This window comes from Bos javanicus, chromosome 21 (assembly GCF_032452875.1).
Source record: "Bos javanicus breed banteng chromosome 21, ARS-OSU_banteng_1.0, whole genome shotgun sequence".
Lineage (NCBI taxonomy): Eukaryota > Metazoa > Chordata > Mammalia > Artiodactyla > Bovidae > Bos > Bos javanicus.
The window spans coordinates 26558210-26584342 of record NC_083888.1 but is presented as its reverse complement, the minus strand read 5'-3'; the positions used below and the strand labels follow the sequence as shown (position 1 = coordinate 26584342).

At 46.1% G+C, this 26133-nt stretch overlaps 1 protein-coding gene across 6 annotated transcripts in view; it reads right to left on the bottom strand.

Moving 5' to 3' along the window:
• Window positions 1-26133, bottom strand: part of IL16 (interleukin 16) — a 126344-nt gene that overhangs the window by 91103 nt on the left and 9108 nt on the right. For 5 of the 6 annotated variants that reach the window (XM_061394608.1, XM_061394603.1, XM_061394606.1 and 2 more), the window contains exon 2: window positions 20591-20721. In XM_061394608.1, coding sequence (XP_061250592.1) covers window positions 20591-20630 — 40 coding nt within the window. In that variant the 5' untranslated portion in view covers window positions 20631-20721. Of the gene's footprint in view, window positions 1-20590; window positions 21323-26133 lie in introns of those variants that run through there. The other variant, XM_061394604.1, reaches the window with a different exon arrangement.

The window sequence follows — 26133 nt, the reverse complement described above, 5'->3', positions numbered from 1 at the left end:
GTGCAACCTCAAACCAAGTATTGAACTCCTTTATGACTTAGCTGATCACCCATAAAATGGAGATGACAATGCTAACCATGTGGGAACGAGAGCAGATAGTCCTGAGAAGGTCTTGGCTGAGTACCTGACACATACATGGACTAAAACAGAAAGAGAAAATAGTAGAATAGTGGGAATAACCTAAATGTAGATCAAGGAGAGGTTTTTATTAAAAATATTATGATACACTCACACACGGAACATTATGTGACCAATCTCAAGAATAAAATATATGGATATGGAAAGAAGTTCACAGTATGTTGTAAAGCTAAGAAACACCATAAAATAGTCATATCGGCTAGTTTGGGTCATAAAAATGTACTTGCCTGAAGAGACATCAAACTGTGAACAGTGTTTTTTGGCAGGTGAAGATGTTGGGGGGTGAAATTTTCAAGGAGTTTTTCCTTTTTACTTATTAATTTCTTGTTTCTGGTTTCTTATGACAGTTACAAGAAATTTTAGTTTTAAATTAAATTTTAATTATAGTTTCCATCACAATTATAACCAGAAAAATAAAAAGTTTTTATTTTGAAAAATAAAATAGAAATTTATGGCTAATTTCTATTAGCTAGTAGTTCTGATTAACTTGAATAATAATCTTCTCAGATTTGAAAATATCTGATTGACATTTGTACTGAGATTTATAGATGAATCTGGGTAGAAAATCTTCCCATCCAGGAACATTTTTTAAACTTTTGCTTTGTTTATATAGTTGCTCAGCTTTTTCTCTCAGACCTTCAGCCAAATTTTATGTTCTTCATCATACATAGTTTAAATCTCTCTAATAACATTTATCCATCTGCACTTTACTTTCTACTTTGAATAGACCATTATTAAAATATTTTTCTAGTTGTTCATAACTTATCTATAAGTTATGACTTTTGCACATTTATTTCATAACCAGCAACCTTACAGATCTCTCCTATCCAGAAGCTATTCAACAGTTCCCCTTGTGTTTCCAATTGTCTGATATCTACTAACAAATCGGCTTCATCTTATAATATTTTTACCACTTATTTCATTTTATTTCCTAAGTCTACTGACTAAAGTTTCCAGGACTTTAATAAATAATGCTAACAATAAAGGAGTTCCATGTCTTTTTCTAGATGTTAATGGAAATTCTCTAGCCTTTCACAGTTGAGTAGAATATTGATAGCTATACTGAGATAAAATTATTTTTATTATATTAAAGAAATCGTCCAAATTACTAATTGCAATTTGGGAAGTATTTTCTCCAAGAATGGTGTTGCCTGTTAAATGCTTTTTCAGCTCCTCAGCCATGTTGTGTATCATTCTTTTGAGTTCTCAGTGTGAAGAAACATATCATTGGCTTTTTTAAGATTGAGCCCCTAATATTGTGATCTTTCTGGACCCCAATTCTTCTCATAGAAAACTGAATTTAGTTTGCTAATATTTTGTTTAGGATCGTTATATCTATGCTCACAAAAAGAAATGGTGGACTTCCCTAGTGGCACAGTGAATAAGAATTTGCCTGCCAATGCAGGGAACACAGGTTTGATCGCTGGTCTGGGAAGATCCCATGTGCCTCAGAGCAACTAAGCCCATGTGCCACAACTACTGAGCCCTAGTGTTGCAACTACTGAGGCCAGTGCCTAGAGTCCATGCTCTGAAATGAGAGGCTGCAGCAATGAGAAGCTGGTGCACAGCCTGAAGGGCAGTCCCTGCTCACTGCAACTTGAGACAGCCTTCGAGCAGCAATGAAGACCCAGCACAGCCCAAAATTAATTAATTAAAAACTCTTTTTAAAAAAAGCAAACAAAGCAAAAAGAAATGACCCTTCATCTCACTTTCTGCTATCTTAGGTTATTATTAAAAAAGGAACTGGGGGAATTCCCTGGAGGTCCAGTTGTTAGGACTTTGTGCTTTCACTGCTGAAGGCCCGGGTCTGAAATAGTTTACTAATTTAAAATAGGGCTTCTCTTGTAGCTCAGAGGGTGAAGAAACCGCCTGCCAAGCAGGAGACCCAGGCTTGATCTCTGGGTCAGGAAGATCCCCTGCAGAAGGGACTGGTAACCCACTCTAGTATTCTTGCTTGGAGAATCCCATGGACAGAGGAGCCTGGTGGGCTACAGTTCATGGAGTTGCAAAGAGATGGACATGACTGAGCAACTAACACACACACACAACACAATTTAAAATATACTCAGTAAAAGTTTGAAGTAGTTTTCCAGAAAATCTCTTTGTCCTGTCATCATGTTTGAGGTGGTTCTTTGAAACTTTCCATTGTTTCCTTGATTGTTGTCTATTTACTTTTTTTTTTTTTTAAGAAACTTATTTTTATTTTATGTTTTAGGCCAGATGCAGCATGTGAGATCTTTGTTCCCTGACAAGGGATGGAACCTGTGTCCCCTGCATCATTAGCGCAGAGTCTTCATCACCGAACCACCCTGGAAGTCCCCTGATCTATTCAGTTTTTAAAAAATATTTTCCTTTGACAGTTTTGTTCACTTACATTGTTGATAAGATGGATGACTTTTCATCAAGATTTTCAAATTTATTAGTATAGAGATGTCTTTTACAATTTCACAATTTAAATTTTTTCTCTGAACTATATAGAGACCACTGATGTGCATTTCAGTTGGTTCTCTGGTCCTTCTTCCTATTTTACTCACCTGATTGAAGTGAGCTATTCTACTGGTCCTCTCAAAGGACTCAGAATTAGTAAAAAAAAAAAAAAATCTACTCTTTTCAGTTTACTTTCTAATGTATTTACTTCTGCTTTGGTTTTATTCCTTTTTCCTTCTTGATTTTCTGATATTTATTTTGTGCTTGTGTCCATCTTCTAGAGTGTAATATTTAGTTCCCTCAAATCCATTCTTTCTATTTTAGAAATAACAGCATATCATGCCGTGGTTACCTGCTTAGCTTTGAGCCTGACTAGATCTGAGTTTAAACCTCTGTCCGATTATTTACTAAATGTCTGACTTGGAAAATCTACCGAACTTTTCTGTGACTCCAGTCTCATTATCTGAAAGATGGGGATGACTGTAGGAGTCATCTTGCAGCAGTTTTGGGACAGACAATAAACTGAAACACCAGATGTGAATCCCTTAGCACAGTTGGTTGGCTAGTACAGTTACTATAGCCACCACTGTCAGCGTCACCATTATTATAAAAAGCTAGAAATTTTCCTCTGAATGACCCTTTGGCCACAACCCATGGATTTTAAAACATGATGATCTAATTGTTGTTATTTTAGAAATGGCCTGTAACTGCAGCTTTGATTTCCAATTTAAACCCAGATTTTTAGAAGATTGCTGTTGTTATTGTTAGTTTCTTGTGGTTAAACTTCCAAGATTTAACCTTGTTGTTCTTATAATTTTTTTATTAGAAAATTCCAGTTTCATTGCATCGTGGCCACAGGATGTGTCCTGGACACTTTTTATTTGTTGAAATTTATTGAGGCTTATTTTGTGAGCCAGAATGTGATGTAGCTAAATGTTTTAAATGTTCAGTGCCCATTTGAAAGGAATGATTATTCTGTTTAGAGTTTCAGATATGGATATACTCAAATGTGATATTAAAATATGTATATATTCCATCTTATAAGTCATAAACTAATTATATTTTGGTCTAATCTGTAAAAGCTTAGAGTGGTGTTCATTGAAATCTGGTACCATATCTGTAAGACATTTCCAAAAATTTTGCTTTACATATTTAAATGTCTTTATTAGAAGAAATTTTTACAAAATGATAGAAGAGTACACCATAAAGTTCTCAATTTTCATATCTCCATGGTGCACCCTTCTTTTATCATTTTGTGAAAATTTCTTGTAATAGTTGCCTCAGCTTTTGTCTGACAGAATTAGCATTGTTACCCCCACTTTTAATCTGTATTTGCATGGTTTTTACCCATCACTTTATTTTTAACCTCATATGATTTCATTTTCAATGTATCTCTTACAAGTGGGGTATAATTTGGAGTGAGAGAGAGCATTTCTTTCTTTTTTTTTAAATGCAAGGTTTTAATATTTCTGTTTATTTATTTTTGACTGCACTGGGTCTTCATTGCTGCACTTCGGCTTTTTCTAGTTGGAGCGATCGGGGGCTACTCTCTGGTTGCGGTGGCTTCTCTTGTGTGGAGTACAGGTTCTAGGCCATACGGGACACATGGGCTCCGTGGGTGTAGTTCTCAGGCTCTAGAGCACAGGCTCAGTAGTTGCTCTGTGCAACAAAGACTAGGGATTGAACCCATGTCCCTTGCACTGCAAGTTGTATTCTTAATCACTGGACCGCCAGGGAAGCCCTCTTTCAATACTTTAATTTCCCTTTTTCAAGCTGAATCTGGGAGACTACCTTTTTAAATATAAACCTTGTATTTGATACTATGTTTTATGTATCTTATACACATTTAATGAACAACTTTGTATCTTACATCTTAATTGAGACATCTTCCTTCCGATCTGTTTTGGTTTGGTCTTTCTGCAGCTTCTTATTGTCTCCTTTTCTTGCTTTTCAGGCAACCCATTCACTCTTTCCTGTCCTTAATGACTCAGAGGCTTTACGTTTTATTTTTGTATTATTGACGGCTCTGTAAAGAATTTTTGAAAGTGATGCTTGAGCACAGATGTTCCTTCTTCATCATTCCAAGAAAGACACTATCTTATGCCTCTTCCTACACGTTCAGGGAAACCTCTCACTTCCTCCTGATACCAACCTCTCCATTTAGAGGTTTGGAGGACATTATGTATTATCTCTTTCAAAATTATTTTTATCACTTGTATTGATATTATTTCAAAATCCTGTTGAGAATAGTCAATGATTGAGATTAACTTAGCCTCCTTTTGTGGCCCAAATATGTATGTATACAGCGATTGGTTGGGGTTTGGGTTTTGCTAAGAGATTATGTATCATCTCTTTCATATTATTCTCTATTTCTCTCAACACACACACATGCCTTTACTGTTTGCTTTTTTTTTTAACTTTTATTTTATATTGGGGTATAGCTGATTAACAATGATGTGATGAACTGCTATAATTAAATGGATAACTAACAAGGACCTACTGTATAGCACAGGGAACTCCGCTCAAAGTTATGTGGCGGCCTGGATGGAAGGGGAGTTTGGGGGAGAATGGATACATGTATATGTATGACTGAGTCCCTCTGCTATGCACCTGGGCTTCCCAGGTGATGCTAGTGGTAAAGAACCTGCCTGCCAATGCAGGAGACATAAGAGATGTGAGTTCAATCCCTGGGTCGGGAAGATACCCTGGAGGAGGACACGGCAACCTGCTCCAGTATTCTTGCCTGGAGAATCCCATGGACAGAGGAGCCTGGTGGGCTACAGTTCATGGGGTCACAAAGAGTCAGATGTGACTGAGCAACTAATACTTTCAGATACTGAAATTTCTGCTCAGATTGCTCAGATCTTTTGCATGCAGATGGGAGCCTGAGGAAGGGGCTCAGGCTGACTCTCATCAGAAGAGAGCTGCTAGGATCAGCAGGTAGGAGACCTTGTGCATCATCTGGAGAACGTGTCGGGGCATGATGGTGGAGGCACCTCCCATCCACCAGGCAGGGCAGCCGTGTCCTCACTGCAGAAGCATTTCTAGCCCAGATGTGCATGCCTAGTCTCAGCCAGAAGCAGGAGCGGTGGGATCCCCCCTGGGTGGTCCCCAGTGTCTGGGGCACTGCACAGAGCCACCAGCAGCCTTATCAGTTGCTCCTACCCAATGCACACACTCTCCTTCAGCATCTCCAAGTGTGGCCAACACAGCAGCTCCCAATGGGCTCCGCCTTCCCACCCAAGCACCCTGCTCCCTCCCCCATAAGCCACCCCAACACCCTGTCTGTTCTAAGTCTTTCATGCAGACCTCTCCATCTTTCTGCCACAACTTGCTGAGCTTACAGCACCAACATAGATTTGTTCTTATTTAAACTGGGATCCAAAAGAAGAACTTGAAGTAAATTCTTATGCTGCCTTCCTAACCAAACTCCAAGCTATTAGTTTATCTTTCCACATGGGGTATTTTCCTCCCTGCATGTATTAGTATGTTGTTATTCACACTGATTGGGGTCTTAGTATCAAAAAAATCTTCTATATTAAAACGGGTTGCCAGCCCAAACAGACAATGCACATAATAAGGTGCTACTGTCAGAGTTAAGGTTGTTGTTATGTTGATAATGTCCATTCAGTTTTTAAGATTTTTTTTTATTGGGATATGGTTGCCTTACAATGTTGTGTTAGTTTCTGCTGTACAGCATATTGAATCAGTCATATGTATACACACACACCCCTCCCTGTGCTATACAGCAGCTTCCCACTAGCTATCTATTTTACACATGGTAATGTATCGGAGAAGGCAATGGCAACCCACTCCAGTACTCTTGCCTGGAAAATCCCATGGATGGAGGAGCCTGGAAGGCTGCAGTCCATGGGGTCTCGAAGAATCAGGCACGACTAAGCGACTTCACTTTCACTTTTCACTTTCATGCATTGGAGAAGGAAATGGCAACCCGCTCCAGTGTTCTTGCCTGGAGAATCCCAGGGATGGGGGAGCCTCGTGGGCTGCTGTCTATGGGGTTGCACAGAGTCGGACACGACTGAAGTGATTTAGCAGCAGTGTATACATGTCAAACTCAATCTCCCAATTCATCCTACCCGCACCGCCACCCCCTCCGCCCCTGTGTCCACACATTCGCTTTCTACAGGAATGAAATTGGGTCATTTGTAGAGATATGGATACTTCACTCGGTCAGAAAGAGAGAAACAGATATCGTATATTAGTGCATATATGTAGAAGCTAGAAAAATAGGTGAACCTAGTTCCAGGGAAGGAATAAAGATGAAGGTGCAAAGAACAGACATGTGGATATTGTTCATTCATTTCTGCAACAACTATTTCCTGAGATTCATCATGTGCCAGGCAATGATGATATAAAGGATGAAGACATGGTACTTTCTAGCCAGCTGGAGAAGACAGATGTGTATCTGGGTAATATTCTTGGTGCAGGAAGTTTGATAATAAAGGTTTGAATCAAGTGCTACAGTCTGAAGTAACTTTATGTGTTGTATCACCAAGGAATCAGCCCACGAGCTGAGGCTTGAAAGCTGAATGAGGGTTTTCCACGTGTGGAAAGAAAGGAGATTTGGGAGTGAGCATCTCCAGCAGATGGAACAACACGCAGACTCACAGAGCTGTAAAAGACCCTCCTTATTCAGATCAGAGCAGATTTCTGGGCGACATCTAAGTCTGGGGTTGTGAGCAGTGGGGAAGGTCCAGATGGCCAGTTCAGAGAGGTGTGCAGCCATGGTCAAGGAATGAAGATCTGATCCTGCTGGTGAGAGGATTTCATTTCAAAGTGCACCCGCTCCTCTTCACCTCCAAACCCTGAGGGCCTCCCAGTGGGGCCCAGAAAGAGGAATGGGGAGTTCGGCAAGAAGGCAGGTCTCAAACTTCTGGCCTGCCTTCAGTCTGAATGATTCTGCTTCTGCTGCTGCTAAGTCGCTTCAGTCGTGTCTGACTCTGTGCGACCCCAGAGACTGCAGCCCACCAGGCTCCTCCGTCCATGGGATTTTCCAGGCAAGAGTACTGGAGTGGGGTGCCATTGCCTTCTCTGATTCTGCTTTTAGCTGCTTACAAATGAATTTTAATGGGGGTGATTTAGTTGCTAAGTCATGTTCGACTCTTTGCGATCCCATGGACTGTAGCCTGCCAGGCTCCTCTGTCCATGGGATTTTCCAGGAAAGAATACTGGAGTAGGTTGCCATTTCCTTCTCCAGGGAATCTTCCCGATCCAGGGATTGAAGCACTGTCTCCTGCATTGGCAGCCAGATTCTTTACCTGCTGAGCCACCTGGGAAGCCATTGGCAGTGCGTGGAGGCTCCCTAAGCTTCCTCAACCTGGACTATGATGCAGGCCCCAGGGACAGGGAGGGGGCCTCAGCCAGACTCACTTGTCAGGGATGGTCACCATGTAATTGAAGAGCTGCCAAGGGATGCCCTGCAGGATGGTGTTCCTGAAGCTGGTGTGGTTCAGCACCTGCCTGGGCCTCCCATCAATCACCACCACCTGGATGCCATTTTCCGAGCCCGGGTACTTCTTTCCGTCCACTGGAAACCATAATAAACACCAGTGGGCTTCGAGGAGGGGGCTTGCCCACCCTGATAGCTCATGCCCTCATCATGTTTGGAATACAGGAGGTGCCCTCAACTGTGGTCATACAAGTTGACTGCCACTTAACTTGGGGACATAAAAGAGAACAGAAGGGACTTCCCTGGTGGTCAAATGGTTAAGAATCTGCCTGCCAATGCAGGGGACAAGGGTTCATTCCCTGGTCCCGGAAGATTCCACATGCCATGGGGTAACTAAACCAGTGCACCACAACTACTGAGCCTGAGCCCTAGAGCCCGTGCTCTGCAACAAGAGAAGTCATCGCAAGGAGAAGCCTGTGCATCACTACTAGAGAAAGCCTGCACACAGCAACGAAGACCCAGTCCAACCAAAAATAAATAAATCACTTTTAAAAGGAGAGAGAATGGAAGAGAGGAAAGGAATGGAGCCATCCTGTCCTCCTCAGCAACCTGGACCAAGGGCTGCTTGGGGAAATGGGGAAGGCTTGGCCCTGGGCTCTTGAGACAAAGGTGCAGCCTTCAAGGAGCTCAGCCAGAAATGGGAGGATTGCACCTGGCATGAGAAGGAAGTGGATGTTTCCTTGTGTCCATAGGGAGCAAGAAATCTGCTGACTCCTCTGACAACAGAGAGCAAGCACATTTATCAACCAACAAGCACCAACCCAACTGTGTGAGTGAAACCACATGGAATTAGTCCAAAGCAAGTGGACCCTCATCTAGAGCAAGTGCAGTGACTGACAGCCTTCCCAAGGCCAGTGTCAGAGCTGTCCATGCACCGTGCCCACCTGGGGGAGAGGAAGCTTGGCAGGCAGCAGGGGAAGTCTCCTTTGGGCTGCCTCCACCCACTCCTCTCCACCCTTCCTCCTGCTTCCTTGCACATCTCCAGCCCCAAGATGAGGTCTTGGCTGTTAAGGTAGAAATCCCTGAACCAGTAGCTCCTGGGGCTGCAAAGTGAGGACTAACGACTGCCCGCAACACATCTGACCTCCCAGATGGCTTCCTCCTCCCCTCACTCTGCAAAGGTGGCCCACAAGTCCCACCCCAGTGACCAGCTTCTGCTCCTGCCCAACCGCAGCACAGCTGCCAAATAGGAAACCAAGATCCCGCAACCGTGCTCTGCCCCCATGCAGGTCAGAGAAGCCAGCCTCCTGACTCTGTGAACCGCCTCCTGGTCAGAACTGCTGCTCAAGGGACATTTTCTCTCCCGGGCCCACCTACCTCTCTGCTCATAGCCCCTGGGGCTGCGCCCTCCTTGGCTTCCCTCTCCAACTGCTCAGCCAGGACCACGGCATCATTTATCCCGGGAAAGCCAGGGCCCAGGCTGGGGTCAGAGGCGGCAAGAAACGAGAAATGGACGCTCCTTTTCACCCAGAGGCTGCTCTCTGAATCAGATCCTGAGATCTGACACTGTTCTCAGCACCTGCTCTGGACAGGTGACTCTGGGCAAATGTGGCCAACCTGTCATTGGCCAGCTCGAAGACTCCCGACCTGAGCCATCTGACTTCTCCGTGGGAAGTGGCTTGGTCCAAAAGGGCCGGGCTGCCAGCGCTGGGAAGCTCGGACTCAGGACAAAGTCCACCATCTGCTGGGCTGGCAGAGAACACGCAGGAGGCCAGTGCCGCCCAGAAGCCCAGAACCCGGCAAGGCTCCTCCTTGTGGTCCCAGGCAACCCCTGCCTTCCCTGGATAACCCAGAAGTGGCTGGGAGGTCAGGAAGGTCATGACCCAGTGTCTCAGAGAGCCTGGCATAAGGTCAGCTCACACCATCCTGCCATGAATCTTTTAATATCACTACATTCATTTTACAGGTGAAAAGTCACTGCATAGAAATTCATTGAGCACCTACTAAGTGCCAGACCTGGGCACCCAGGGTCATAGCCCATTACTGGTTCAGCAAAAATCTAGTGACTTTCCAGAGGCCACGTAGCTAGCAAGATGTCAAGCCAGGTGTCTAATCAAGATCCACCCAACCCCAAAGCCCTGGCTCTCTTCATGACATCGTATTGGGACTTCCCTGGTAGTCCATGCTCCCACTGCAGGGGGCCTAGATTCAATCCCTGGTTGGGGAACTAGATCCCACATGCCACACCTAAGAGTTTGCACGGCGCAACGAAGATGTGGTGCGTGCATGTGTGCTAAGTCGCTTCAGTTGTGTCTGTTTGCGATTCCATGGACTGTAGACTGCCAGGTTCCTCTGTTCCATGGAATTCTTCCCAAGGATCAAACCCATGTCTCTTGTGTCTCCTGCATTAGCAGGCAGGTTCTTTACCACTAGCACTGCCTGGGAAGCCCTAAGATGTGGTATAGCCAAATACATGTTTTTAAAAAAGGGAGAGAGAGAAAGAAACTGGCTTTTGGGAGCCTGTCTGTCCCAAGCCTGATGTCCCCAAGCCAGTTGTCAGCATCAATAGGGATGCCCCAGGGAAAACAATGGAAAAAATAAGTTGTGTAACAAGTTTGAACCCATGGAAGATTCTTCTAGAAATACCAATTCTTAAGCTGCACCTAGTCCTCCAGAATCAGAATCTCTGAGTATGGGGCCTGGCCTGGCACTCCATTTTATAAGCCCTCCAGGATCATCTGGTGGTTGCTCAAGTTCAAGGGAGTTTCCCAGATGGCTCAGCGGTAAAGAATCCATCTGCCAATGCAGGAGACACAAGCTGAATCCCTGGATTGGGAAGATCCCCTGGAGAAGGAAGTGGCAAACCACCCCAGTATTCTTGCCTGGAGAATCCCATAGACAGAGGAGCCTGGTGGGCTACAGTCCATGGGGCTGCAATCATTCGGACATGACTGAGCACACAGGCACAAGTTCAAGAACCAAGGACTTCACTTATGTAGAGCAAGTTGAGAACCACAGCATCAGGGGACAAGGCACTTCTATGTGTCCTACTGGGACTCTCATCACGTGGGCAGAGTGCTTTTCCCCCGCATGTCCCCCTGGAGAGCCTGATCTAAGGGTGACATTTAACCCGTCTGCCCCTTAAAGACCATCCCACACTTTTGTCCTAAGCACAGCCTCTGTGAGCTGTTTGTATGGACCAGGCTGGGACTTTTGTGTGACCCTCTCTTCTAACAAACGGAATGCTTTCTGACGCTCACCACCAAATGTTTCAGGGCTGGCTGGGGGCTTTAATGAGGGTGTAGGTGCAATCCGTGGGAAGCCATGCAAGGCTTTGGAAATCTGGCCATCGCTGGGACAGGGGCCCATGGTCACAAGGGAGGTGCTTTGGGGATAAAGCTGCCTTTGTCAACGGGTGTGGGGGGCAGTTCCACATGGCAGGGCTGAGTCTGGGGTGCAGTGTAGTAACTTCTCAAGTGCAGGGCTTCCCCGGTGGTTCAGTGGTAAAGAATCTGCCTGCAATGCAGGAGACGCTGGTTTTATCCCTGGGTTGGGAAGATCTCCTATGCCATGGAGCAGCTAAGCTCTACAACTGCTGAGCTTGTGCTCTAGAGTCTGGGAGCAGCAACTACTGAAGCCCGTGTGCCCTAGAGCCTGTGCTCCACAGCAAGAGAAGCCACCGCAATAAGAAGACTGTGCACCACAACTAGAGAGGAGCCCCTGCTCGTCACAACTGGAGAAAGCCTGTGCAGCAATGAAGACCCAGCACAGCCAAAAATAAATAAAACTGTATAAAGTGCAGGGAACCTTGGTCAGTGTCGCCTGCTCTGCTCACACCTGTGATGCAGTCAGGGCTTAAGCCCAGGGGTAGACCACCAAGGCTGTTTCACTGGCAGAGAAAGGCTGGGGGCGATCTGGCAGCCCAGGAGGCCAGCCTGGCCCTTCCAGACCCCACAGCCTCTGCGGGCCCTACAGCCTCCCTCCCACACCTTGTCCTTGTGTCTGAATCCAGGTCCTGCTTCTCCATCTTCAGATGACACCCACCTGCTCACTCAGCAGGTGAATTCATTCCGGCCCAGACCTTCACTGAGTGCGGTTTCTCTCCTGGTGGAGACATCCGTGCCACCTGGGACTCTTCCAGGAAAAGGAGACCCTCCCCTCTGCTTCTGACACTCCCAAAAGGTGAGCTCGTGCCTGAAGAAAGCTGGGAGGATGCATCTGGAGAGCCCCACGTGGGTGAGAAGTGGGGGCCCCTGAACCACACACCAAGCTTGGCCAGCTCCTACTGTGGGATGTCGGTCATGTCTCAGCCTTGGTTCACTCAGCTGCCAAATGGAATTAAAAACTCCCACCGCCGAGGGCCAACAAACACATGAAGAGATGCTCAACATCACTAATTATTACGGAAACACAATCAAAACTGCAATGAGCTATCACCTCACTCCCATCAGAATGGCCATCATTAAAAAAAAAATCTACAAACAATAAATGCTGGAGAGGGTGTGGAGAAAAGGGAACTCTCCTACATTGTTGGTGAGAATGTAAGATGGTACAGCCACTATGGAGAACAGCGCAGAGATTTCTTAAAAAACTAAAAACAGAGCTACCATATGACCTAGCAATCCCACTTGTGGGCATAAACCCAGAGAAAACCATAATTCAGAAAAGACACTTGCACCTCAATGTTCATTGCTGCACTGTTTACAATAGCCAGGACATGGAAGCAACCTAGATGTTCATTGACAGAGGAATGGATAAAAAAGATGTGGTATATCTCCTTTACTTTCTTCATAGAACTCGTCACCATCTGAAGATGTCCTGTAGTCTATTTGGTCTGTGGTTTGTATTTCTACGTCCCATTTAGAGTGCAAACACCCCAGACAGGAGGAATTCATCAGATTTGTTCACTGTGGGGTCTGCAGCCCTAGGGCACGGCTGGTCCAGAAGAGCTCAGTAAACACTTGCTGAATGAATCAACCCCAAACTGAATGAATAAATAAATGACTAATGCCATGTAATGAGCATCTACATTTGTTTGTATTTTAGAGTCTACAGGGAGTTCTGGAAGACATTTTCTTAATCTAATATAGGTGATTATGCTCAGGTTTAGATGGAACTTAACCTATTTGACCCTCTCTCCTAGTTTCTCAAGGCCACAGATAAGAAAAGAGTGAGCAAGTTCTCTCTGAGAGAAGAGAGTTTACTTCTGAGAGCATCAGTGGCCCTTTGGATTGGACAAGCAGAATCACTTGGTTTAATTCACAGCTACAGGATGGAACATTTGGAGGTACAGAAGCTTGACTGGTTAATAACAGTAACAACTGGGACTTCCCTAGCAGTCCAGTGGTTATGATTCTGAGCTTCTACTGCAGGGGCACCAGTTCAATCCCTGTACAGGGAACTAAGATCCTACATGCTGTGTGGTGCGGCCAAAAATAACAGCAACAGCGGTCATTCGCGAAGCACTTGCTCTGAGCCACCCTACTAAGTACTGTCGACACAGCATCCATCTCCACAGTTAACTTATAGGGTTGGTGCTATTCATTATTCCTATTTTCTGGATGAGGAAGGGAGAAAGAGGAGGCACCAGCTGGTAACAGGCTTTCCCAAGGCACGGAGCCAGCATTTGAGCCCAAGGTTATCTAACAACAAAGTCCAGGCCATTCTGGCCCTTGGAATAAACACTGAATAAACAAACCAGGCGGAGTTGAGCAATCTGGAAATTCCTACCCCACCCGGCAGCCCAGGCACAGGGGCTGGAGGTTGAGAAAGGGTTAAGCACCAAAGAGAGAGGGAAAGGTTGGTGTTTGGGTGGCGCTTTTTCCAGGCCCTGATCAGGAAGGTTTGCACACGGTGTGCTTGCTTGCCCTCCACCCGGCCACAAGAAAAGGCCAGGTTTTCATGCATGACTGACACACCCAGGACAGGATGGAGGTGGGGGCTGTTTCCATTCCACAAGATTTAGGCAGGAACCATGTGTTCAGTCTGGGGTCTTGCCTCTTATAAGGGTGTAGACATAGTTGAGTCCCTCATCTTTTCTGGCTCTTACAGGATGCTGGAGCTTTCTGAGCCAGGGGCCCAGTTCTGTTCAGTATGTGTTCAGACAGGACGAGGGGTGAGCCAGGGTTGGGAGGGAACAGCCAGGCCCCCTCCTGCAGTCCTCCTGCCCACACAGTTATCGCAGGAAAGCCGCTTCCTGACTTGCTTCAGAAAGCAACGTTTTTAAAGATGAAGAAATCCCTGCTTTCTTTTCTTAATTTGTTATTGTCATGATATGACTGACTCAATAAGTAAAAATGTTCAATTCCAGCCCGAGGTCACAGGCTCATCTCCCCCAGGCTGGAAACTCCTCCGGAGGCTTCGTGCCTTCTCCCACTTCCGCACCTCAGCACATGCACATGCTGCCCTTTTCTAACTCACAAAGCCCCTGCTTCTCAGCCGGCTCTCATGTTTGGCTCAGAGCCACCTCCTCCAGGAAGTCTTCCATGATACCTCCATCCCAATTCACCGATGGAATTAGGGGCTGCTCTGCTGTCATCTCAAAGCTCTCTCATCAGGGTCTTATCCATTTACTGTGAGATCCCTGATGCCAGGGACTGTGTCTTCTCTCTCTCTGTAGCCCTGCACAGTCCCTGGATGTTAAATAGCTATTGGAGGAAGGAATGAGAAGAGAAAAAAAAAAACAAAAAAACAGGAAAAAAAGGCAGGAGGAAGGAGGGAGAGAGGTCAGATGTCTCTGTGGTCAGATGCATAGAGAGATATATGCATAGGTCAGATATAATAGAGACAGAGACAGGCAAATATAACTAACTGCATGCCCAGGTATGCGTATGTACCCTCCAGTCACAGGAAGGGTATGGCGGGAAAGCCCACCATGGTCCAGGAGTTCAGAGGCCTGAACTCTTACTCTCAGGTTGTTGCTGACTGGCTGTGCGGCCTGGGATAAGCCATGGCCCTCTTCTGAGCTTCAGCTATCTCCTTTGTGACATGTGTTATTACCAGCCTTTTAAGGGTTTCCCTGGTGGCTCAGTGGTAAAGAATCCACGTGCTGGCAGCAGTGGAGACACAGACATAGAGAACAGACTTAGGGACACGAGGTGGGGCAGGAGCGGGTGGAGGGGAGAGTGGGATGTACGGAGAGTAAAATGGAAACACACACTCAGTTCAATCCAGTTCAGTCCCTCAGCCGTGTCCGACTCTTTGCAACCCCATGGACTGCAGCACGCCAGGCCTCCCTGTCCATCACCAACTCCTGGAGCTTGCTCAAACTCATGTCATTGAGTCAGTGATGCCATCCAACCATCTCATCCTCCGTTGTCCCCTTCTCCTCCTGCCTTCAATCTTTCCCAGCATGAGGGTCTTTTCAGATGAGTCAGTTCTTCACATCAGGTGGCCAAAGTATTGGAGTTTCAGCTTCAGCATCAGTCCTTCCAATGAATACTCAGGAAGATCTCCTTTAGGATGGACTGGTTGGATCTCCTTGCTGTCCAAGGGACTCTCGTGGAAACATACATTACCATATGTAAAATAGAGAGCCAGTGTGAATTTGCTGTATGACTCGAAGAACTCAAATGGGGGTTCTGTAACAACCTAGAGGGGTGTGATGGGGAGGGAGGTGGGAGGGTGGTTCAAGAGGGATGGGACATACGAATACCTGTGGCTGATTCATGTTGATATTTGGCAGAAACCAACATAATACTGTAAAGCAATTATCCTTCCATTAAAAATAAATAATTTTTTAAAAAAAACTAAAAAAATAAAAATAAAAAACCCACCTCCAATGCAGGAGACACGGGTTCAATCCTTGGTCCAAGAGGATCCCACATGCCATGGAGCAACTAAGCCCATGTACCACAACTACTGAGCCCAGACACTGCAACTATTGAAATTGTGTATCTAGAGCCTATGAATCTAGAGCCTGTGCGTCTAGAGCCCATGCTCCACAAGAGAAGCCACCACAATGAGAAGCCCTCGCACTGCGATGACTAGATGCCGCTGCTCACTGCAACTAGAGGAAAGCCTACATAGCAATGAATACCCAGCACAGCTTTAATAAATAAAAATCAATTTTCAAAAAAGATTTCAATAAGAAGGTTCTCACTGCCTGATGCGTGGTGCTGTTTCAAGAAGCATCAGTGTTGCCTTCCTCCAGCAGCACTCCGCCTATGGTACCCTAGATGCCATCCTCGACCAGGACAGAAGGCAGGGTGCAGGAGCCAGAAGTCCGTTTTCATCTCATACCATCTCAGCCATTCAGACGTTAAAATGCATACACCCTACACTGCGTGATACCCATTCTGGCTGCTTCCGTGTTCATCTTCCCAGGGACAGGTGCTCACTCTGGCTCCAATTCCTGGACCAGCCTGGTCTGCAGCAGGACATACAGGGCATCTCCTGTGAAAAAAGCCTGGGGAGGGGACCCTCCAAGGGGACCCCACGTGAGGCCCTGGGACACCTGAGTATATACAGAGCCTTGACATGGTTCTCTTTGCCACCCAAGCGTCCAGTTCCCATGAAGGGCACCTGCTCTGTCTCCTCCGTCCTGGCCTATTCCTAACCTTGCTGTCAGAGCCCGGAGCCCCATTCCAACCCTATGCCCAGCCCGCACCATTATCTGTACCTGCTTCTCCTCTGCCCCCCAAAACCATCTGCTTGATGCTGCTCCCTTCTCCCCAAACCCCAGCCAAAATCTAAACTTGAACTCACTGTGAGGTCTACCCAGCAGAGCTGGGCACTTTTGCCACCAAGGGCTCTGCCCATGAGACCAGCATAGGATGAAGCAGTGCTGTACTTCATTGCTGTTGTTTAGTCTCTCAGTCGTGTCTGACTCTGCCACTCCATGGACAGCAGTGCACCAGGCTTCCCTGCCCTTCACTATCTCCTGGAGCTTGCTCAAACTCATGTCCATTGAGTCGGTGATGCCATCCAACCATCTCATCCTTTGTCGTCCCCTTCTCCTCCCACCCCCAATCTTTCCCAGCATCAGGGTCTTTTCTAATGAGTCAGCTCGTCGCATCAGGTGGCCAAAGTATTCGAGCTTCAGCTTCAGCATCAGTGCTTCCAAGGAATATTTAGGGTTGATTTCTTTTAGGATGGACTGGTCTGCTCTCTTTGAAGTCCAAGGGACTCTTGAGAGTCTTCTCAGCAACACAATTTGAAAGCATCAGTTCTTCAGCTCTCAGCCTTCTTTATGGTCCAACTCTCACTGTATTTTATTAAATTAGGTCTTTGCATCTAGTGGCACATAACATATTATTAATATTAGTAAAAACTGAAAGCAACTGAGGAAGGACATGGGAGAGCCTTCTGGGGTGAGAGTAATGTTCCTAATAAGGTAAGTTTCTCAGGTGTATCTGTTTTTCAAGATTAATCGAATGGTACATACATTTCACTGTGTGTAAACTTTACCTGAAAGAAGAACAGTCACCAAATACTGAGCTTGTTTTCATTATATACATGCTGAAGTGTTTAGAAGTGAAGTGTAGGGGTGCCTGAAACTTATTTGGAAATGTATTAAAAATATAAGATGGGAACTTCCCTGCTGGTCCAGTGCTTAAGAATCCACCTTGCAAGACGGGGGACATGAGTTCCATCCCTGGTCTGGAAGATCCCACGTACTGAGGGGCAACTAAGCCCATGCACCGCAATGAGCCCATGTGCCCCAGAGTCTGTGCTCTGCAACAAGAGAAGCCACTGCAAGAAGAAGCCTGTGCACAGCTAGAGTGTAGCCCCCACTCACCACAACTACAGAAGGCCTGTGCACAGCAACAATGACCCAGTGCAGTCAAAATAAATGAATATATTTTTAAAAATTAAAAAAAATAAGATGGATGCATGGGTGGTGGATAGAGGGTTGGTGGGATGGATAGTCATGTAACAAGGCAAAGAAACATTGCTTGTAGAATCAAATAGTAGGTATATGCTTGTTGACTACAATTCTTTCCACTTCCCTATATGTTTGAACATTTTTGATAATAATATTTTGGAAAGAACACAATTGAAAGCAAGCTAAGTTGATAACTGGGGGAGGTATGAAATCAATTGTGTCCCTGATGTGGTTTTCTGAGGCCATAATGGTGATGGTTCTGATAACTTCACAGGAACTGAGAAGCCTAACGCCAAGTAGAAACATCAGCATGGCAATTGGTCTGTTATGTGTCTAAGGATCGCTGTAGTTATTTTTCAGCCACATGCTAAGAATTCACGCTTTAGCATGAAACAGAGCTGCCTGGGTTCAAACCTCAGTCCTGCTGCTCACCGTTTGGATAAGCTCCCCAGGCCCCATTTCTGCTCACCTTATAATAAAGACAAGGCTTTCCCCAGTGGCTCGCTCAGACTGTAAAGAATCGGCCTGAAATATGGGAGACCTGGGTTCAATCCCTGGGTTGGGAAGATCCTCTGAAGAAGGGCATGGAAACCCATTCCAGTATTCTTGCCTGGAGAATTCCATGGACAGAGTAATCTGGTGGGCTACAGTCCATGGGGTCGCAGAGAGTCAGACATGATTGAGTGACTAGTGCACACATTGCCTCATAGGGATGCAGGGGAAGATCCAGTGAGTCCATGCCCATCAGGGTCCTAAATCAGCACCTGTGCTGAAAGCCCCCCAGGTGGAGGGAGGTGCTGGTATTTACGGAGAGATTTCTAAGAGGCACCCTCCAGGATTGGCCAGCGGATGTGGGGAAGAGAGATAACGGGCTGACACATGGAGAGAAGGGCTCTTGAGGCCTGGCTCCACCAGCAAAACCTCTTTTTTCCCTGCGCTGACAAGTCACCAGGATGCTTTAAAAAAATTTTTTTTAAATTTTATTTGACTGCCTCGGTCTTAGTTGCAGCATGCAGGATCTTTTGTTGTGGCTCGAGGGCTTAGTTGCCCCAAGGAATGTGGGATCTTCCCAGACCAGGCATTGAACCCGTTTCCCTGCATTGCAAGGTGGATACTCAGCACTGGACCACCAGCGAAGTCCAACCAGGATGATTTTTTGAAAGATGCTGTGAGGAAAACAGACTGATGGACAGATGTTTACGAAGCACACAGAGGCGATGTTAAGCTCATAAGATCTGAGACAGTTCATTTCTCATTGCTTCTCTACCTCTGCACCCAACCTAACTCCCGAAGCTCCACACACAACTCAACTGGCGCCTTCTTAGGGAGGCCCACCCTGACCACCAGACTAGGCCAGTTCCCCAGTGAGAGCCTCTCATAGTGACGAATCCTCTTGTCATCATATTGATGCGTATGTGTGCTTTTTATCTCCAGTTTCCCAGTATATCCTCAGAGCCCAGCACAGTGCCTGAAGCAGAGACTGCGCTAAATAATCTGTTGAGAATGAATTCCAAGTGTCTGAGAAAGCAACTGCACTCTCTGTAGACTGACAAATAGAAAATTGGTGGTGGGGTGAAGTGTTATTCACTCAGTCATGTCTGACTCTTTGCAACCCTATGGACTGTAGCCCACCAGGCTCCTCTGTCCATGGGATTCTCCAGTCAAGAATACTGGAGTGGGTAGTCATGACCTCCTCCAGGAGATCTTCCCAAACCAGGGAGATTGAACCCATGTCTCCTGTACTGGCAAGCAGATTCTTTACCACTGAGCCAATAGGAAAGCCCCGAGAGGTTAATTACCTTTCCCCAAACCAAGTAGCCCATTCATCTTAGAGCTAAGGTTCCATCTCAGTAGCCAGACCCTGCAGCCCTGGGGTCTTGGTCCCTATGCTCCACTGCCTTTCTTCTGAAGTCAGAGACACTTTAATGGAACCTAACCAAATGGATCTCAGGCTTCCAGCCTCTCGGCCGTATCTTCCTCCTGGAGCTAGAAAAGTCAGAAATGTGCCTTTGACTTGCTTCTCTTTCTTTTTTAAAAGAAAACCACGTGTTTATTCTCTTCTGCCAAAGTTACAACAGAGCTGAAGCTTTGCCAGTGTTGACTTAAAAAGCTGGGCTGAGGGGTTAAAATCCTTTCCCCTGATGCCTGTTTGTTTATGTTTCCGGAGTGAAAGAAGGAGGTTGTTATAAGAAACCATCTGATCCATTGCAGAGGCTGTACCTGCGGCAAGGCAGGGAGTCTGGCCCGAGTACCTGGCGCCCCTCTCAGCACTTAGATCCGAGAAGGCTCTGAGGGGGTCCCTGCTCCAGAGACTTGTTCTCCTGTCTCCCCCAGACGCTGAGCAGCATCCCCTCCTGTTCTGCATCCTGTTAGAAGCAGAGCACAGCCGTGGGGACTCTGACAATTCTGGACATTTGACATCGATGCCCTTGCCCCTGAAAGTTGCCAGGACCCCTCACAGAGGAAGGAAGGGCAGGTACAAACCGGCTGCCCTAGCCAGGGCTTTCTCTCATCCCCTTTGGGTGGTCCTGCAATAAAGCCCACCCTTCACCCTTCTGACAAGCAGCCTAATGAGCACTCAGCCAGCCTCCGTGAGGACAACGCAGACAGACAGGGAGGGACTGCACCACACACACACACACACACACACACACACACACACACACACACAAACACAACACAGTATAACCCCAACGATGCTTTTCCATGCTTCCACTCCTCTGGGAGAACGTCAAAAAGAAAAAGTCAAACTCTCCATCTCCACCTCCCCGTGATTCAGCCCCACTCACCATTCTCCTTTCGTGGGAAGACCCTCTTCTGCAAACTCATGTCGGGGGGCTCTGAGGATGTGGGAGAGCAGTGACTGGTCCCTCTGGGTTCGGATCAAGAAGTCTTGGGGGATCAACAGCAGCTTCTAGGGCTGGGAGTATTTGAATGGGAGTTAAAATTACAAAGTAACTCCTCGTTAGAACTGTTTCTCCCCCCGCCGGCAGGGAGGGAAGAAAAAAAAATCCTTTTCCCTCTGCCAGCAAATCTTTAACGTCTCAAAACAGTTGCTTCCAACTCCTGCCCTCCTTGCGAAGCGAATGTGTAGAAGGCAATGTAATTTCACTGAATCAAGCCCTCAGATCACAAGCCTTTTCCTGTACCACAAACAGAAATGTAAAACCTCAAACTTTCCCTTGGACTGGAAGTCCGTTGCGAGCGGGCAGAACACGATGCTCTCTGAGGTCTAATGTATGGAAAACGTGCTGAACTTTTCAGATCATCCCAAGGGCTGGAGTCCGTTCCCCCACAACTTCCCATCCTCAATCTTTTTTTTTTCTTCTTAATGAGTTCTGGTGTGTTTATGTCATTGCAAGGGACAAACACGACACCTCCAGTCCTTGCCCAAAGTCGAAGTGATTCATTTTCTCCTTCACACACGCCACACACACACAGCGCCTGTTGAATCCCAGTGAAAACGGCTTTCATAAAATCCGCGCGAGGCTGGGGTGGAGTGAGGCGGGGTGAATGCAGTCTGTGTCCTGCGAAGGGCAGTTGGGCTCGGGGGAAGGTGGAGGCTGACTTGAATCAAGACAAACAGAAGGCGCCCTTACTCCCGCCCTTGTCAAGAGGAGGAGGGATGAAAGAAAAGTGGACACAGCCCTGGGGAACTGGGCTCCGAAACTCACAGTGTTCTCTGCCCAACTTCCCCTTGTTAGCCTTCCCATACCCTGAAGGATCTATTTTTAGACTTGGACAAGGCATACTATTATTTTAAATGACCAATTTGATTGCTGGGTTAAAGAAATCTTTGGATTCCCCCCACCAGAAAGACCAAAAGAATATACCGTAAGTGGGCAAAGTCGGGGCCAAAAGCTGGGGAAGAATGTGATGGTTTTCAGGACACGGCAATGTGACAGCAGACGCAAGTAAAAGCCTGCTATGTTTGATCGAGAAAAAGCCACCAGGGAAGCAGGAGTGACAGACCCTGAGCAGGAGTGTCAGCTCCTGGGTTACCTGTCGCCTGCCAAGTGGCCCAGGTCTTCTAGGGGTGAGCCCCCGCCATGGACGCCTCTGGCCTCCTGACCGATGTCACTCCCCCATTCAGAGCCTTTTAAAAAATACTTATTTGGCTGCACAAGATCTTAGTTGCATGAGGGATCTCGTTCCCTGACCAGGGATCAAATCTGGGCCCCCTGCCTTGGGAGCGCAGAGTCTTAGCCACTGGACCACCAAGAAAGTCCCCGTTCATAGTCTTTTTTAAATAAAACTTTTTAAATTTTTTATTGGGGTGTAGCCGATTAACAATGCTGTGATAGTTTCAGGTGAACAGCAAAGGGACTCACTCAGCCATACATATACATGTATCCATTCTCCCCCAAACTCGCCTCCCATCCAGGCTGCTGTATAACATTGAGCAGAGTTCCCTGTGCTATACAGTAGGTCCTTGTTGGTTATCCACTTTAAATATAGCAGTATGCACAGGTCCATCCCAAACTCCATAACTATCCCTCCCCCATATCCTTCCCTCTGGCAACCATAAGATCCTTCTCTAAGTCTGTGAGTCTGTTTTGTAAATAAATTCATTCTTATCACCTCTTTTTAAAGATTCTGCCCATAAGGGATGTCAAATAACGTCCCTCCTTCTCTAACTTCACTCAGCCCCACTGTTCAGTCTTGAATCACCATCACTCAATTAAACCACCTCCAGGTCACTGTGACCACTCCGCCTCCCCACCTCCCTCAAATAATCATTTCTTTGGGCAGTGCTCCAGGGTGCCAGGGGGAAAAAAATGGAAAAAAAAAAAAAAAAAACAACTCTGCTGTCAGCACCTGGAGTCAGAAAAGTTCCCTGAGGGTCATCCTTCTCCCAGGATGAGGGTTTGGATCCAGAGCTGGCACTTCCTGCTGCCTGCTCTACCTTGCTCGTAGTAACCAACTGACTGCCCAGGCCATGGACCTGCAGCATGCTGCAGGTACTCTATGCACAAAGAACCACGAGGGCCAGACACTGGCCTTGCATTCTAGTGGTTCCCAGGAGCGTCAGCAATGGGAAGCCAGCTAGACAGGGGAATAGTCTGCAGAAACTAAAATGATGTAATAAAGATTTATTGTCATAGAAGGGCTTTCCTGGTGGCTCAGGGGTAATGAACCCACTTGCTAGTGGCAGGAGAGTTGGGTTTGATCCCTGGGTCAGGAAGATCCCCTGGAGAAGAAAAGGCATCCCGCTCCAGTATTCTTGCCTGAAGAATTTCATGGACAGAGGAGCCTGGGGCTATAGTCCATGGACTCGCAAAAGAATCAGACACAACTGAGCGACTGAACAACAACATTGTCAGAAATGTATTACATCACTAAGCGAATTAAATCAGGTAACAAACACAGAGTGTGTAGTGTGATCCATATTTATGAAGCAAAATTAAATTTGGAGAACTAAAATTGAGGGATGTGGGGGTGGGGGGAGTACTTCCCTGGTGGTTCAGTGGTTAAGACTCTCCACTCCCACTGCAGGGGCCACAGATTCCATCCTGGTTGAAGAACTAAGATCACACACGTCAAAGCATAGCCAGAAAAAAAAAAAAGAAAGAGGGATTTTTCTTTTTCTTCATGGGCTTCCCAGTATCCATTAAGTTTTCCAATATCCATTAGGTTATTCTCAAAGTCAGAGAATAGCAATAGCTTTCAATTCATAACACTTATAGGATGGTAGAAACATTTTTAAATTAAAAAAAAATTTTTTAAGTTAAATTACTGGCTTTGGGACTCCAAAGTAAACTTTGTTAAATCAATAACAAAGACTATACTTCTGAGGTCATAGCTTTTGATCATATGAATTAAGCCTTTGACAAAGGAATTATTACTTGATTAGTAGGCAGAAGAGTGGCCCCTCCAAAGATGTCCACATGCTATTTTTAGGGACCTGCGAACATGCTATATTACATGCAAGAGGGGATTAAGGTTGCTAATCAGCTGACTTTAAAATAGTGGGACAAACTGAGACAGTAGAATTGACCTTTACACACTACCATGTGTAAAATAGCTAGCTAGGGGGAAGCTGCTGTATAGCACAGGGAGCTCAGCTCAGTGCTCTGTGATGACCTAGAGGGGTGGGATGGACAGTGTGGGAGGCAGGCTCAAGAGAGACGGTATATATACATATATATATATATATATATATATATATATATATATATATATATAGCTGATTCACTTTGTGGTACAGCAGAAACTAACACAACAATGTAAAGCAACTATATTCCAATTAAAATAAAATAAAGGGATTATCCTAGATGGCCCAGGTGGGCCCAATAAAGTCAGAAGTGTCCTTAAAAGTGGGACAGGGAGGCAGAAGAGGAGGTCAGAGTTAGACAGAGTCTTGAAGAAGCGACACTGCTGTCTTTGATGATGCAGATGGGGGCCATAAGCCAAGGATGGAGATGGCCTCCAGGAGCCAGCAGAAGCAAGGGAAAGGATTCTCCCCTCCAGTGCCCAGATAAGAATGCTAACTCCGCCAACACTTTTCATTCTACCCCATGGAGACCCAATTTGGACTTTTGACTTCCAGCACTTTAAGATAGTTTGTGTTTGTGTCTTTTAATCAATTTATTTATTTATGGCTGTGCTGGGTCTTCACTGCTGCGCTGAGCTTTCTCTAGTTGCAATGAGCAAGGGCTACTCTCTAGTTGCGGTGCTCAGGCTTTTCACTGCAGTGGCTTCTCTTATTGTACAGCATGGACTCTAGGGCATGCAGGCTTCAGTAGTTACAGCTCACAGATTCTAGAGCAAGTGCTCAGTAGCTGTGGCGCTCGGGCTTAGTTACCCTGTGGCACATGGGATCTTCCTGGAGCAGGGATCGAACCCATGTCCCCTGCATTGGCAGGCAGAGTCTCAACCACTGGACCACCAGGGAAGTCCCTCTATGTATTGTTTTAAGCTACTCATTTTGTGGCAATTTGTTACCCCAGCAATAGGACACTGACACATTTGAATTTGTGTGTATTTTGTTTGTTTCTTCAATGATGAAAGCTTGGCCTGGAGTACAAAGAGCAAAGTCTGGAGGATACAGAGCACAAAATTTATACCATAAACCCACAGATTTGGGAAAAACACTTGATGATATAAGAGAGGCTATTTTCTTATTTGAAAGAAGATAAAAGTCTGCCCAACTGAAGGGAAAATGAGTTTCAAAGAACACATGGCTGCAGAGGAACTCCTCACTTCTGCCCCTTTGTGGTTGGCACCAAGACACTTAGATAGTACATATTAGGGATAAGACATAACACAGAGACCTGGGTCCCACTTTCTGCCTGAAATGCTAGGAGAAAAGAGCCTCATTTGAGTGTCCTGAGCCAACTCGGATTGGAAATGTTCACATGGGATGGTTAGACCAAGATCCTGGAACAGTCCCCTGAGTTCCCATGGGAGGATAGAGGTAGGGTGGGAGAGAGGAGCTGAAAGCTCCCTGAAGAGGTGAACTTGGAAGAGATGCCCAGAATACCTGAAGGCCCCAGCTGACCCAGGAGCCCCGGGCGGCTGGATGTGGACAAAGCAGGGGGACCTTTGTGGTGAGAGAATAAGATCCCTGGATGGCCAACATGGAGGGGATGGAACCTCTCAGACAAAGGAGAAGCTGGCAGCTTCCTCTACAGAGAATGCCTCAAAGAGGGGACCACAGGCTCTGTACACGTTCCCCAGTGCCACCATCTCACATAATAACCAGGCAGGGAGACCCTCAACTGGCTGAGCAGGAACCCAGAGGAGACCTGACTAAAATCGGGAGTAAACCAGGAATGATTAAATTTACTTTGGATTAGCAAAATCCATTTTCCATCTTCAGGATTTGCCTGGTGGTCCAGTGTCGAAGACTCCACACTCCCAATGCCAGGGGCCTGGGTTCAATCCCTGGTTGGGGAACTAGATCCCACATGCCACAGCTAAAAGTCCCAAGTGCTGCAACTAAGACCCAGTGCAGCCAGGTAAATAAATATTTTTAAAAACCCACTGTCCAGAAAAATGGGGGTTAAAGAGTTAAGTTCAATAACAGAGAAATATGGAAAATTGCATTTTTTTCTGAAAATAGATTATTATTGATAGTATATCAATAAACATAAGTATATAAACATAAGTATATCAACATAAACAGAGATTATCTCTGGCTAGTGAGAGAGATTATAAATGCTTTTCATTTCTTTTTCTCTGCATTTCCTACTTTTCCAAAAGGAACACATTTATATATGTACAGATGTTAGAGCTGAACAATAAAGAAGGCAGAGTGCTGAAGAAGTGATGCTTTCAAACTATGGTGCTGGAGAAGACTCTTGAGAGTCCCTTGGAAGGCAAGGAGATC